This window comes from Centrocercus urophasianus, unplaced genomic scaffold (assembly GCF_019232065.1).
Source record: "Centrocercus urophasianus isolate 14NV4802_14NV808 unplaced genomic scaffold, USGS_Curo_1.0 seq_18, whole genome shotgun sequence".
Lineage (NCBI taxonomy): Eukaryota > Metazoa > Chordata > Aves > Galliformes > Phasianidae > Centrocercus > Centrocercus urophasianus.
In genome coordinates, this window is record NW_024884733.1 from 8,115,472 (window position 1) to 8,130,893 (window position 15,422).

At 37.0% G+C, this 15,422-nt stretch overlaps 1 protein-coding gene across 1 annotated transcript in view; it reads right to left on the reverse strand.

The window, feature by feature from the left end:
* Positions 1–15,422, reverse strand: part of DENND1B (DENN domain containing 1B) — a 144,322-nt gene that overhangs the window by 7,556 nt on the left and 121,344 nt on the right. Inside the window, exons 20-21 of the mRNA XM_042818985.1 lie at positions 1,989–2,068; positions 1,051–1,267 (exon numbers count right to left, since the gene is read on the reverse strand). Of these exons, the coding sequence (XP_042674919.1) occupies positions 1,051–1,267; positions 1,989–2,068 (297 nt within the window). The remainder of the gene's footprint in view (positions 1–1,050; positions 1,268–1,988; positions 2,069–15,422) is intronic.

A 15,422-nucleotide genomic window follows, 5' to 3' on the forward strand; every position in this document is an offset into this window, starting at 1 on the left:
GGGCTCCTAAATCATGGATTGCCTTTTGGTTTCAGTGTTACAAAGCAACAGTTCCAGAAACAACGTAAGAGCAAGGTTGTGGGTTTTTTTTTTTTTTTTTTTTTTTTTTTTTAAGCTCTCTTTCCAGAATGCTGTTTTTTATCCAAGGGATCACCTTTTGTACAAAGATTCTGCATCCCCTGTCCTTTCAGTCTCTGCACAAGCAGTTTTGACAGTGAACAAAGACACTTTGCTGGTTTGTACCATAAATATGAGAAGGAGCTAGACTAAAACTAAAACCAGATGGTATTTCCTCTTTCCTTCAGTAATTAATTATACCAACTTTTAGCTAAACAAACAAAAATGGGCATTTTATTAATGTGACCCCTGCGTGACATTCATAATATCAAATTTTACAAGCTTTTTAAACATTTGTCAGAATTTGTTGTTTCAGTGACAAATCTCTGACTATCAGATTCCTTTCAGCAAAAATAAATGTTGGACAGCTGATATAAGCCAGAATTCAAAAACACCAGTATTTTTTCAGCTAACAACATGGCAGTGAGTTGGGAAGGGTTTATAAAGTTGTAGGCAAGAGCTCTGATCCAAAAAGTGGTTTGCTTGTGGATTCCAGGACTTCTGATGGCTTCGTATCAATATGACTAATTTAATGAAGCAATGTGAAAATGGAAATTCCTTCTAAACCGCATAACATAGATTAAAACTAGCTCTGGGAATTCAAGATTGGACAGCTAAATATAATACTAAATTATTTGATTAAGTAAATTATTACATTATTAACAGTTTTGTATGCGGTTACTGTTAGAAGGGAAAAAAGTCCGTTTTCCAGATGACTTGGTAAACTGAACAAAAGTGTAACCAATATCTTGACTCATGAAAATCCATCACAAAGCTACCAGCATGGGTGTGCTGTTTTGCAGCAGCAGAATGACATGCTAGCCATTGTAAGGACTATTCAGTAGTGACTGGTCTGCCTGTTGTTGATTTCAGCAGTGCAGGATTCCAGTAGAAAGGACTGTGGTTATGTTCAAGTGAAACCAGGAAACTAACCGTAGTCTTGTAATCAATGTCATCCATCGACCTAAAGAAGTCCAGGCTCTTTGCTCCTGAAAGCTTTCCTTGATCTGAACTGTGTGTGCTCAGCGTGTCCAAAATCTCCCCAAGCAAGTCCATTTCTCCTTGTTGCTGTGAAGTTATTCCAGTGTCCCCGGAATCATCACTATCATAAAAGCAAGCAGAAGCTTCTTCACTGTCTTCTGATGATAACCTAAAGACAAAATCTTTTGCATCAGTTGGGAGCACAAAAACTACATTATTACAGACACTCCTGAAAGTAAGTAGCAGTATACATTCAAACACTTAAGATGAATATAAGCCCCACTTTTCTTTGAGGTCAACAACCCTACCTAAAGATAGATGTACAGATCTACACAGAGGCAGTGGCCATTTGGTGATTCTTCACTTTGCTCTTCCTTAACCACTCAACTATTAAGTTATCCTTAACACGATATCCCAAACCTTCCCAGGAATTTGATTGTTATTCCAAATTTGGTTCCACTTTTGCCTTGTCTATACCTTATATTTAGGTAAGCATTGCTATACCTCTCTCCAGCTGATCTAGCCACATCTTTTGTTCTAGTGGCAAGGCTCTCATACTGCAACTCTTTTGTCACCTGAGCAGATTTACCCAAGTAATGCTTACCTGCAATTGCAAACAGTGTTTTTGTCTCTTATTTTCTCTTTCACTCACTGCAACAACCTTACTTCTGACCTCCACGCTACTGCAGTCTTTCCCTAGTGTTGTCTATTTGGAATACTTCTAAAAAAGCTCCTTCCATGGCCAAAAACTCAAGGACCAGGTTAGCTGAGGTCACCATGTTGACAAACAAAATTTCACTCTTCTTTGTATCCTGACCTGTAAAGATTCAGGATTATACCAAACTCTCCTAATCACCATACATACACACATATCCCAACAGGCCTCTTACTTGCTTGTTCTCTCTATTTCATCATCATCATCTTCATCCAAGGTAAAATCCTGGTTATTGAGGTGCTGGTTGAAACGTGTCTGGAGGATAGAAAAGTAATATTACACACTTCTTGTCTTTTTTTAAACAAAGGAAACAAAACTCAAGTGCACGCCAGCATTATTTGGAATCTAACTGCTACCACACTCGTTAAAGACTTTCAAAGCACCCTATAAGGAAAGGCACATATTGACCCAGTCTTCTAGAAGTTGTTATAAGAAAACTCAAAATTCACAGATGTAATCAGTTGAAGAGCTAGAAAACCATTTTTCCTCATGGTCTGTGGAGTGCATTATTATTTATGCAGAGCCTTGATTAGCAGAAGGCTGCCTATACAATGTAAAGCATCACTCAAGCTACTACCTATCCTTTCTCACAAAGACAAAGCACTGTAATTTACTGTTTTCCGACAGAAATATCTGCAAAGTTCTGAAGTTATTGTGGTCTACTGAGCATGAAGAAGAATGGATTTCTGAAAGTGGCAAGAAGCCTGGAGTCTCTTTACACAATTGAATTTATATTTGAGTGTTAAGAAGGATAGAGTAAACTACGTCAGCTTGAAAGCTGTACAAGGATGCCTTTGTGCAAGATACTTTATTTTAAATTACACTTACTTAAATTTAGTGTACACTCAGAGCATCCTATTAGAAGCCTGTACAGAGCAGTTAGCTTTAAATTCACACATTATCATACTGAGTAACCTGTTTAATCACATTTTCATTTGTCAAACGTAACCAGGCTGAAGATTCTTACTACACTTGAAAAAAAATCTCTATCTTGACCAGAATGTTTAAGTTAAAAATTTGTCAAACACAAGTGATAGTCAGAAGGTCTGTGCATCTCTTAGAATCATATCATATCAAAACCCCACAAAAAATTAACAGTGCGGACAATCCGTCTACAGAAGGGATTCCAAGCTTTGTAAGACTGGCTATAATTTAAAGACACATGGACGGAATTTGTGCAAAGGGAAAACAATGTTAGCTAACTTTAAGAAAATCATACACAAGTATAAAGAAGTGCTACTACCCACATCTCATCATACAGTTCACCAAATGCCTGCAAGCCCCTGGTGACAATAGGGATGGATGTTTGTAATGAGGCAGTAGAGGCTGAACCTTCCTACCAATATTCCACCACATTTTGTTGCCACGATGACAGATGGCAGCAGAGGGACTGTCTGACAAAATGGATTCCCACATAGAAGCGCATATGAAGCAAAGGAGTGCCATTGAATTCCTACAGGCAGGAAAAAAGGCACCCATTGATATTCATCAGTGCTTTCTGAATGCTGATAGAGACCAAACAGTGGATGTAAGCACTGTTAGAGTACTGCGACAGTGGATCATCTTCTCTGGTGCAGATGGTTATGTGTGCGGTGTGCAGACTCTTTTTAACTGCTGGTGAAAACACACAGCTACTGGTGGTGACTATGTTGAAAAATCATTTTGTAGCTGAGAATTTGCTCTATGAGATAGTGCTATTGTGTTCTTTGTATCCATTGTAGTTTCCATGGAAATAAATAGGAGGCATTACTCTCAGAGTGACCTACATATTTTACTGATAAACACCTTATAGAACACTCTCTGGTTTGACTTAGCTTAGCAGAAAAAACAAATAATGCTCAAACGCAATATTAAAATGTTTGGACCATTTTCTGAAGCACTATTTATTAAATATAAAACTGGGAAGGTTTAGGAAATGTTACAGATAAACCAGGTAAAACAGCTTTGAATGAGTAAGCCATCATAAGATATAACTTATCTGACAAAATAGTACTTTATTATTCGTTAGTACGACAGAAATAGGAATAATTTTAAAACTTTGAGCAGGAATGGTTTTACTATAATTATTTTAATGCAAAGAATCAAAATACGTAATAAAACATTTAGAAATAGAAATTAGAAATAGCAAAAAGACAGTTAATGAAGGCAGACAAGATCTATTAAACACAGCACAGATTGTCAAGAAAGCAAATTGCTAAAAGATGGCCCACTGGTCTTTCGGTAGCTACACACCAGGGTAGTTACCTGCAGTTGTACCGCACCATGCTAAGTAGAAGTATTTTATCTATTCCTTTCATTAGCAGTAGTCAATTAAATTTCCTTTGTAAATTCAAGTTATTTCCAGGCTCTGAGAGTTCTTTGAATTATTTCCATCATTACTGAAATCAATCACACTACTGCAAATAACTACAAGGAAGGTTAACTACTTTGCCTTAATTGATACTGTTAATTGGCTACCTCACTGATTTAAATTTTAGAGTTTGTCTTCACTGAGGCAATTAAAATAGTTTATTTCTGTAAGACTGGAAATTCACTACCTGGTCTGGAAAATTCTGACTGACGTGACATTCACTTACATTAAAGCTCTAACCCTGGAACTGACTTTTGGAGGGCAAAACCCTCTTTCACTTGAAATTTGCATCAGAATTAGATGCTGCCATCTTTTACCTTTATTAACATAAAGAGGAGATTTTTCAGGAAAGAATCTTTAAAAACGTTGAGAATTTTCTGAAAACCAAACCCTTGTTTATTCTCAGATGGGTTAACTCTGTCAGTTGAATAAATTCCTACAAGATAACTCCATGATATGCCAACATAGGAAGTAATTTTTCAGAGAGCTTTTTAAAAGTCTGCAAGTTTAACAATAAAAAAAATTGTGTCTTTGAAAAACAGGAATGAAATTACTGAAAACCAGCAAACAGCACAGACATAGCAGTTACACATATTTGGCTTTTTGAGGCATCTTAGGGTAGTATTACAGAAGCAAATTAGTGAAAGCAAAATATCGTATATGAAGAGTATAACATAGCAAACATCAAGAAACCTTTAAAAAAAAAAAACAAAATTTCTAGGTCCTGTTGGTCAGACTCTGAAAGGATTTCTGCTATCAAATTAGATGTTTAGGCTTCATACAAGAAAAAAATTCAAGATTAATCCAAATTAAATCAGATCCCTATACGGAAAGAAAATGTAAAAGGAGAAAGAAAGGCAAATATCTGTCTGTAAATAACAACATTCTCCAGAGTTTACAGCTCTGCAAGCTGGCCACTGAGACAACAAGCAACACATGTTTTTGAATAGGTGACTTTCCTCTAGGAGCTGCAATAAAAACTACTGCAAGGGAGGGGTATGTCCAGACTCTTTTGCAAAGAAAGAAAAAGAAAAAAAGAAACTCTTAATAAATTGCAAAAGGAGAACCATAAATCTTTTTCAGTGCTCCACTAGGTAAAGTGACATAGTACGTGCACCTGCAAAAGCTGTCAAAGTCATTTAAGAAGTCCTTCCATTACTGACGTACCCTGCTGTTTGCAGTTATTTAAGCTTTTAATTTGTCTTTTCTGCATTTTGAAGTGTGTAACCTTTTTTATACCATTTTATGAAAAAAGGACAGACTTCTGTTTCCTTCCTGATCAGCATTCTAATAACAACCAGACCATTTAAATTTATTACCTCAAGAAATGATATTGTAACACTCCTTTCTTGCTGCACCAGAACTTTATAAAGTCTTAATAGACTGCTGTCATGTTTTTTCTACCAACTGAAGAAACAAATTTCTTAAGAACTACTCAGCTATTTTTATTTGAACTAGTTCTGCTAACATAATAAATATATTATTTAATATTTCTACCTTATATCTAAATATTAGCTAAGATTCAGCCTTGGCATTTTACATTTTTCCATCTTCAAGCACCTTGCACCACAGAAACCCATCTCTCACCTTTCTCAGAATATAGCAGAGTTCAACACATGCTGTTTATCACACAACAAGCTCGCACTCACCACAAACCACTGTTGAACCATCTCCCAAGCCTGCATGCAAAATACAGCAAAGGATCAACCACAGTCAGCGCGAGATTATGTTCAGACAACACAGCTCCATGCAGAGCAATGGTTTTTTGCTAGTGATGTTTGGAAATTGCATTCATTCATTCTGGTGGCAGCATAAGACTGCAGCTGATCGCTCCTGACTATGGACAATGGAATGTTGTTGCCATACATTCCATTTTTCACTGGCTGCAAGCAATTGCCTTTAATCCCAAGTATATTCTTTCAATAATAAAGGTGATGCATTTGGCTAAAGATTCAAACCATTGGGTTTCTGCCTGACTTCTGACTTCAAAATCCCTTTCCACAAGTGGTTTGTTACCTATACAACTGCAACAAATGCTGATCACTGAAACCAGAAAAAGGTGATGACAGGATAAATGTGGGTAAAATCAAACAAGTGAGAAGGGGTCCTTATACTGTTCTATTCTGCTTGCTGGTAGCCTCACAAAATATACAACGTTGGCATAAAAAAGCAGACAAAATACAGGAATGTTAAAGGATTTAAATTTAAGATGGTTACATTTTTGATTGGGCACAAAAGTCAATCTTTGAAATACCAGTTTTTTATTTAATACCAGACCTTTCAGAAGCACAACTTTCTGGAATGAGTGCTTATTGATCAGCAGCGAGGCAGGAAGTTTAACCAGGCTGCTGCCATTAATTGTCCTCGACGTAAGAAACAAATAATCTTTTGAGTAATGGCAGCGCATATATAACTTCACATTTACTGCCTGCTCAATATATCAGCACGTGTAGAATTTCAAGTAAAGAAAAATATCTACTACACTTCAAATACATGAAGTACTGTTTGCTTTTTCTTAATAATTTTAAGATAATTCATTCAGTATGAGAAAGTAAAATAAACAGAAATCCACTATTACTTCTGCTTCAGTTTTTCATTTCACCTATCCTCTATGACACAGTAACAGAAGCAATTACAGTTTCACCTCCAGTAGGGAAGCAAAAGACCAGAGTGCCCAACTTTCCACTTAACCACAACCCACTCCTTTCCAGTTAAAGACTGAGAACTGAAGCAATGGGTAATGAAATCAAAGGAAGCATACTTAACCTTGCACTCCACAAGAGCCAGGACTGATAGGGAAAAGGGGAAGAACAGAGATAAAACATAAGTACAGTTACTAAACTTTCTCTTCCTAGTTGCCTTTCCTTTTTCAAGGGTATGGTACAAATAACCACTGACAAGCTGAAAGTAGTGCTTGGAATACCAATTAGCTACACCGCCACCAGACCAAGATGGATGCGAAATAAAATTCCAGGTGAATTTCTAGAAGTGGTCTCTTCAAAAATTCCTTGCATGCTTTTACCCATATAAAGTAAGATAACATAGTGATGCCGTGCTGTTTGATATATAGAAGTTGCCTTGAATAAACTAAATGGATACCATCTAAGATACCAAATTTCCTTTTATTAGTAAAGGTAGTAGCATTACATGGGACTTAAGGGTAGTTTTACAGACTTCTTAATGCAACATAAAAACAGCTTCATCTTTCCCAGGATAAAGACCTTCTCCGCTTCAACATATTGAGATGCATAGATAATGCATTTGAAAGATTGTGAAGTGGCTGGAAAACACACAACTGTATGCCATGAGACAACAGTGTCCTTGATTCTGAGATCCTGATAATTGAAATGGCACAGGAAAAGAAATCAACAAAGTAGGTCCCCAATGAGGAAAAGAAATCCTTTCTGTGGCAATAAAGAGTCTGCCACAGCAGGAAAGTCCCCTAAGTATGTTTAAAGACAAAGGCAACATGAACAGGAATATCAGCGCTGAGGCAGGATTTGTCACAGCAGTGACATCTCTCGAGAGAGATGGTCATGGAAAGCATGTTCTTATTATTTCTGTTCCAAATTCGGACCTTGACAAATTAACAAATTCTAAGCTTTCTACATTCATACTCCTGAACAGACGTTATTTGAGGATTTTACTCAAATAAGATACTGCTTTGCATTTTTACAGATTAAATACACTTCTGCTCACTTTTCTCAGACACAGTTGTTTATCTTCCAAACAACAAGTCTCCTTTTCTTTAATGAATCGGAGTGGTTTCTTTTGGGAAGCCCATGACATGTCCCACCCCTGTGCACCGACTGAGGCCCCAAGCTGCCCACAGCTGGCATTGTCCTACACAGCCAGCTCAGTCTCATCCCTCTCCATGGCACAGAGGCCATTCTTAGCAAAACTGGCCACTTGCAGCTGACATGGTGTGACATCTGGGCACACAGAGCACAGCAAAGGAAGGCAGCCTGCCTGAACTTGTGTTGGCAGCAAGGAAAAGCATTAGCCTTTTAAAATTGGACATAGAATCATAGAATCACAAGGTTGGAAACAACCTACAAGATCATCATCTGAGATTGCCAGTGCTATTTGCAACAACTAAAGGCAGCAGCTATTTTATCAACAATAATTCTTTCTGGTTTGGTGGGGATTCTTTTGTGAGCAATTTTATGAATGAGATTTACTGGCAGAATTTTTAGTTACAGAAATTAACCAAAAAATTCCACTTATTTTGTTTCTTGATAGTAACAATATTCAATTGTTTGACTGAAGGGAAGCAGCAGGATGGAGCACTGAGACCAGTAAAAAGATGAGGGGAGCACACAACAGAATGGAAAAATTAATCCATATCTAGAAAGGCATGTGAAAGGCAGGAAAGAAAGGGTGTTTCTGAGGAAGCATAAAAGCCCATAGACCAGAATGTAACACACAGTGTAGCTTCAGTGATTCAGAAGAGTTGCAAACACGGTTCACCTGGTTGGAATATGTTATCTATTTGATATCATTCTTATGCAGGTAAAACCAAGATTACTTGTTAAGCCAATCTTTTAGTTAAAACATATGACATATTCTTGCATCAGCAGAACTATCACATGGCAAAATCCCTTCTGGAATTAATCACGGCAGATCACACACAACTTTTCTCAGAGGAAAAATTGTCAAAAGCACAAACATGTTAAGACAATAATATAAGTGACTGAAGGTAAAATGCATTAAGCAGGTGTGATCCTCAACACAAAAGTCATGTTTTTTTAGACATAAAATTTAATGGGAAGCCTAAATATTACAAAAAAAAAAAAAAAAAGTTACATAAAACCTGAGCAGCACTGAACTCTGTCCATCAAACCTCCAGACAACTGAAGAGCCAATAGATACCAGTCACATTAAAGTACACAGTCACAAAGAAAAGTGATTGTGCCCTAATACAATAAGATTGACTCCAAATACATTTCTGCCCAAGGCTCCCAGCCAGAACTAGGCACTTAGAGGAGTCGACCCACCCACTTGGCACCAGTAAGGCTATACTGCTTGACACAAAGGATCTTTACAAGGCACCTAGGAACATGGATGGCACTCTGAGTTGGGTACCTGCACTAATTCCAGCTGCTCTCATGCCTAAATTACACAACAAGCAGCAGGAAAGTGGAATTACTGGGATGTAATCTCGATCCTACATGGGCTGAACTGCCCTTTGGCCATGCCTCTCTTACTCCACTTACTGTGGAAAAAGCACAAGATACCATTGCGAGTAACTTCGACATTTTAGTGAAGTGTCTAAAATTCTCTGGGTTTAATCCTGACTCTCACATTCAGAGACACTGAGATCCCTGCAGGAAAGGCTTTTTCTGTTTCTTCTACTTCTCCCTCCTTCAGCCCCCAGGGCAAACTTTACTTTCAATTGAACTTCTTTATTCATTTTTTTCCTTCACTCAGTTACAGGATTAGAGAGAGAAAGAAAAGGTTAGGGAACAGCCAGTGACAGAGCTGAAGCTTTAGATACAAGGTTGTGCTCTCCAAACTTTCAGGCCAGGAGGCAAAAGCAGTCTGGAAGGAACATAGGTGGACTGACCCCTGGGCCCCCTGCTTTGGACAGGGTAGGTCAGAACGCTGCCTGTGATTGCTCCTCAGGAGCACAGAAGAAACAGTAATTTAAGCAGAAGATAGTACTGACATGTTAAGATGTCCATAAGCTCTCCTGTTTGTGAAAGAGCGTTTTTCTTTTAGATTCTTCCATTTGTTTGTAGAAGAAAGGCCCTTCAAAAAGCTGCTCTTGTGTTTGCTGACAAAGTAAATTCTAGTAGTCAGATCTAATAGCCAGGAAAAGCATCTGCAAACTTTTTACTGCCTAAATTTCTCTCTTAGATAGATCAAAGTTAGATGCACTGGTGATATTGCCCTGAAAAATTAAGTGTTCCATTAAACGTCCCACCAGGCAACAAAAAATTCCAGAGCAATTTCCTGATCATTAAACTATCTTTCCTTTTTTTTTTTTTTTTTTTTTTTTTTTTTTTTTAAAGAATTTTCTTTTTTAAAAAGAATCATGGCAATTAGTGGAGAGATTTCTTGAATGTTCATTGAAAAATCCAAAGAAGGACAGGCAAGGATTACTTCATTTCATGTGTTAACAATGGACAGAATCCTGCCAGAGAGGTGCAACAGCCCTTTGCTGAAACCCATGGAGAGAGTGGGCACAGAAGAGAACAGGACTCTCACTAATAAAAACACCAAAAAACACTTTACAAAGGTATATATACATATATATATATATATTTTTTTTTTTTTTTTCTTTTTTCATTTAAATGTGTTCCCTGACTAAATGAAAATCAGCCACCATCACAGCAGAGGCAGTGACTGCTATCAGCTGGTGAGGGGAAGCTCTGAGCAATGTGGGGACACCAGCTCTGCTTGTGCTGTTCATTCCTGACAATAAAAGGATGCAAGACACATGGAAACACCTGAATCTTTAGGTTACATTAAACACTGCTAATATTTTAATTAATAATAATAATAATAATGCAAGGAAATGGTACTTGATTTCCAAATGATCTGCTGCCACAAAAAGCAAGGCTTTTATATGGCAAAGGATACACCCTTGAAGCCACGAGAGGGCACTCTCGTAATCTGCAATTTGAATTTTTGCTGCCTAGGTTTTCATTTTTAATTAAAAGGAAATCTGTTTCACAGAATGAAGAGATCTTATTTGACACACCAAGACAAAAGATTTTTGTCCAAGTTAAGAAAGCTCATGATATTTACAGCATTTTTAATTGTGCCAATTTAGCTGAAGAAACGGAATTCACTAACCAATCAAAGCTTATTCCAAAACCCTATTTCTCAGAAACAAAATGTAATTTCCTTTAAAAAATGTGTGTTACTGGTTATGAAATCTGTCTATTCGTAAATATTTTTAGTCAATAAGGGGTAAAGATACCTCCAGATATAAAACTAGTATTTTCCTTGAACATAAGGCATGGATGTGATCTCAGGCACATTAACTGAGTAGAAATAAAGACAAAGTTCTGTAATGAGAGCTACTATAGTTCTGAAATTATTATCGAGTTATCTGTGAGGCTTTTTTCCCCTCTTTTTTTCTTTTTCTTTCAAGTTCATTCTCAGCGTTCAGTCTCCTAATATAGAATACCTACATTCAGCACTACATTATCACAAGCATTCTCACTCCTCTTTTATGCTCTTGGAAAAAAACAACTCCTCAGAACAGCCCACTCTCACCATCTTTTTTCAGGTTAGGTGGGTAATCACTTACCGTAGGCCCTCAGTAGCTAACGATGATGTCATTTATTTTCCTGGTCATTGTAGGGGTATTGATAAATGTGGCACTCCTGAAGGTGAGGTTATTCTGAACACATCTTCCTCCTTGACTCTCAATGTCTCCGTTGAACTGAAGCCAAGTACCTACTCCAATCTCAATTATGTATTTTCTAGCTAATACACTACAACAAAGCTGTAAAAGCTACATTTGTCATATGCTAAAGAAAAAAAAGTTAATTCTGCTCTGGAATACTAAAAAGCAAGTTCAGACTTGCATGGCTTTTATTACCTCACGCAAAAGTGTTTTTTTTTTTTAAACTTTTTTAGACACTGCATTTAAATCTTGCAAAGTCATGGGAAGTCATTCTCTCGGCTTCTCAATATATGAGCATTTAAAGTAGCACTGACACTCATGGATTCCTGGCAAATCCACACTTCGAACCCAAATGCCCACGTTTCCATTACGTCTGCAAGCCGGTGTGTGCCTAACAGCCCAGGTATTACATACCTTTCCTTAGAGACAAGGGGGCATTGCTAACTTACTCATTATACCATGAACCCCTTCTTCTTACTCGGTTTTCTGCAAACCTGCAAGGATATTTTATTAGCCACTAAATACGTTAGTACTATTTACATCCTCAAATGCTCTGTTTTTAATAAGCTACCCTATCACCTGATAAAACAGTAAAATTACAAAGATCTTATTCATGAAATCAAATAGATCTTCTGGGCTCATAATAGCCATGTTGTCTTTTCAATTATTTACTTATTTTTTAGCAATTTTGCAGCACTCTCACTGCATACAGGCCCTTGTCTACTCAGAAATCAGCTTTACTTGCACATATGTAATGGAACAGAATTAAAGTAGATTATGCAAAAACTGAATTCTCAGCACCGTAATACCCCCTCATCAATAGTTACAGGAACACAGCAATATCATTGGCAAGACACTGCAAGCAGAGTTGAAGAGATCTCATGCTTGCATTAATTTTTATTTTAAAAATTTATAGCCAGTAATTTCTTAGATATACTTTTATATCTAATTAAAGTAGGAGATAAAACAGAGACTTATTCAATCAAGGCATGAAACGGTTAACAGTGGTGCACATGCCAAGGTTTTAATAAGGCTTAACAATAAAAAGCTTCAACCCTCCACTTTCCCTAGATTTTGTTGTGGTTTTCCCTTGCTTAGGGCAATCCATCTGTTAATGTTGATTTGCAATACAGTTAATCTCATACACATAGAAAAGTGTAGAACAGCTAACCTAAGCAAGAGTAAGCTCAAATGAATATTACAGAGATAGAACAATTCATCCTAGGCAAAGATTAATTGTGTGTATGTGCGCACGCGTGCACGAAGGCACACACAAGCATGCTCCTGTTATTTCATTTTTTTAGGAAAGACTTTCAAAATGCCAATTAGAGGAGGGAAGCTGATCACGAGCAATTGCAATAACACATTTAATTATTTATTCTCCAATTAGATTTTGACAGCTTTTTTACATGCTAGAATTTGCTTTGATTTGTTATTATATTTCTGATAGTCTATTGCTGATCTGGCAAAAAAAAAAAAAAAAAGAAAAAATAAGAGCACTGTGAGAGCAGTGCTATAGCTTAGTAAATATTCATTGTTAAAAACAGCTCTGCGCTGTGACCAGTGCTGGTATTCTCCCCGGGCCAAACTGGCCTTGTTTTCAATAAAACCAGAGAAGTATCCTTTCCCTGGAGCCCTGTTAGGCTGAGGCTGCAGTTGGAACTGTCATCTTCACACAAAAGCAAAGGGGCTGGGTTTTACAAACGCAAAGCTTAATTGGGAGATCTTCGTGGATGTACTCTTGACATTTATTAAAGCCTCATCAACAAAACAGGAAATAACCATACTAATTAGCAGACCCACATACAAACTACTATTTATTGGGGTAAAAGCATATTCAGAACAGCAGTCCCCAAAACCCTGTTGTGAACAAATATTTAAAATGGTCTGTCACAGTGAAGGAAACTTTTGCGTCATACACAACGATCCAAATGAACTATATTGTACAGTATCTCAGGTAAGTATTAGATGACTTTCATATGCATTCTTTCCAAGCAGCAGAGAATGAATGGCTCACAGCATGCATCTGACAGGTCAAGATCTAACAACAAATTCTTTATACTTAAGTTATTAAATGTTGTAAGATGGAAGAGAGAGCAAGAAAGTGCAGGGGTGCCTCTTCTTTGGAAGCAAGAAGATTATCAAAAAGCACTCTCTCTTCTGCTTGTTATTTGTTTAGGTTTAGGGTGGATATTCAAACAGATTCATGCTGCAACTTAATCAATACCTTGTCCCTGTATTAATCATCTATCAACATGCATGAACTGCCACATTAGCAGTACCATTATATTGCTGCTGACACTCATGGGTACCATTTTTAGAAATCTAGGTGAAAAGACTCATCTCCAGCATAGAGAGAGTGCTATAGATATAATATTAAGCAATAATAGGAGCAAAGAGACTCATTTGTTGCATGCCATAGGTTCAGTACCAGCTCTGAAACACTGGCTCTCTTGTGCACTTGTCAATGCACATATTTATATTTATTTGGATGTAAAGATTAAAATCAACACCTAATCATAAAAACAATGCATTTATTTCTACTTAAAGACTTACCACAGAACAAAAATTAAACCGAGTAGCAAGTAGTGCTGTTTTTTTGTTTTTTTTGTTTTTTTTTTTTTTTAAAAAAAAAAAAAAGTACTTGCCTTTACTTGCCTTTGGAGAGGAAGAAAAGGGGAACAGCGTAAAGAGGAGGGAAAAGCAATAGCGCAAGATCTGAGTTCTTGTGAGCGAGCATCGCTCGCTCTTCCCCTAATCCTGGGCTCAGGTGGTGTTGTGGACAAGAGCTGGGGAGAAGACCAGGGACATTCCGGTTGCAGCAGGGCAAGAATGCGAGGCTGTTAGTTACCACGCTTTACAGTAAACAAACCTTTTCTGCATCTATGTATGCATGTATGTATTTACATACATCTCTAACTATATATGCATAGAAACGTATGGAATGATATACCTTCTGTCTTCCTCTCAAAACCAGAAAATGTCTGATACGAATAACAACAATAACATTGAGGGATTTAGCAGTGTGCAGCTGTACGAATGATCACACACACACAGGTTTAATTGTTCTGTCAGAACAGACCCTCAAAAGAAATGTTAAATTGCACAGAGATAAAGTAATCTCTTGCCTCCTGCACTTAGCAATAGGCAGGACTACCACACTAGCAAATTACTGCACATTTTTGTAATAAAAACAGCCTATAAGAATTCGATGCCTCCAAGAGTGCATTTTGTGACATATTTACAGATACATACAATTGTAGATTCACCTACACTAATCTGTATTTTATATATATAATCTGTATATTCTATATACATAGATAATATATATAATCTGTATATTGCTTTATGCTGTACAAAAAGCTTTTTACTACCTCACATTATCAAATTATTTTGGTGCAGGGGAAAGAAGTTGCTGTATTTTAAAAGGAGTTATCTATTAGCAGCAAATATTTTAAGAATCCATTCTTGTTTTTAATACTACAGTACTAGAGCCATACGTATAGCACAGAATATCTTCTGTTCGGATACTGAGTGAAGAGAATGTGCTGCAGGCAAGTTTCTGAAAGAAGGGAGGCACCCCAGCTGCCTGTACATAAAAATACAGCGAGGGCACACAGTTTGACACTTTATCACTAGCTTGAAAGGGATCATGAAAGCATGCACAAACTAAAAACTGCCTAAATAATTCAATGCAGAAAATCATTGTATTATTTATAACCTCACTAAAAATCATGACTTAATGCTAACATACAATTTCAGCATTATTTAGCAATTATCTGCATCATTTTATGTTGAACTTCACTGACTTTGTATTCATTATGAATAAAACAAAGCTAATTTGAAACTCAATTGATTACAAGGGCAATTCAGTTTTTATCATTGCACTCAAGAGCAAA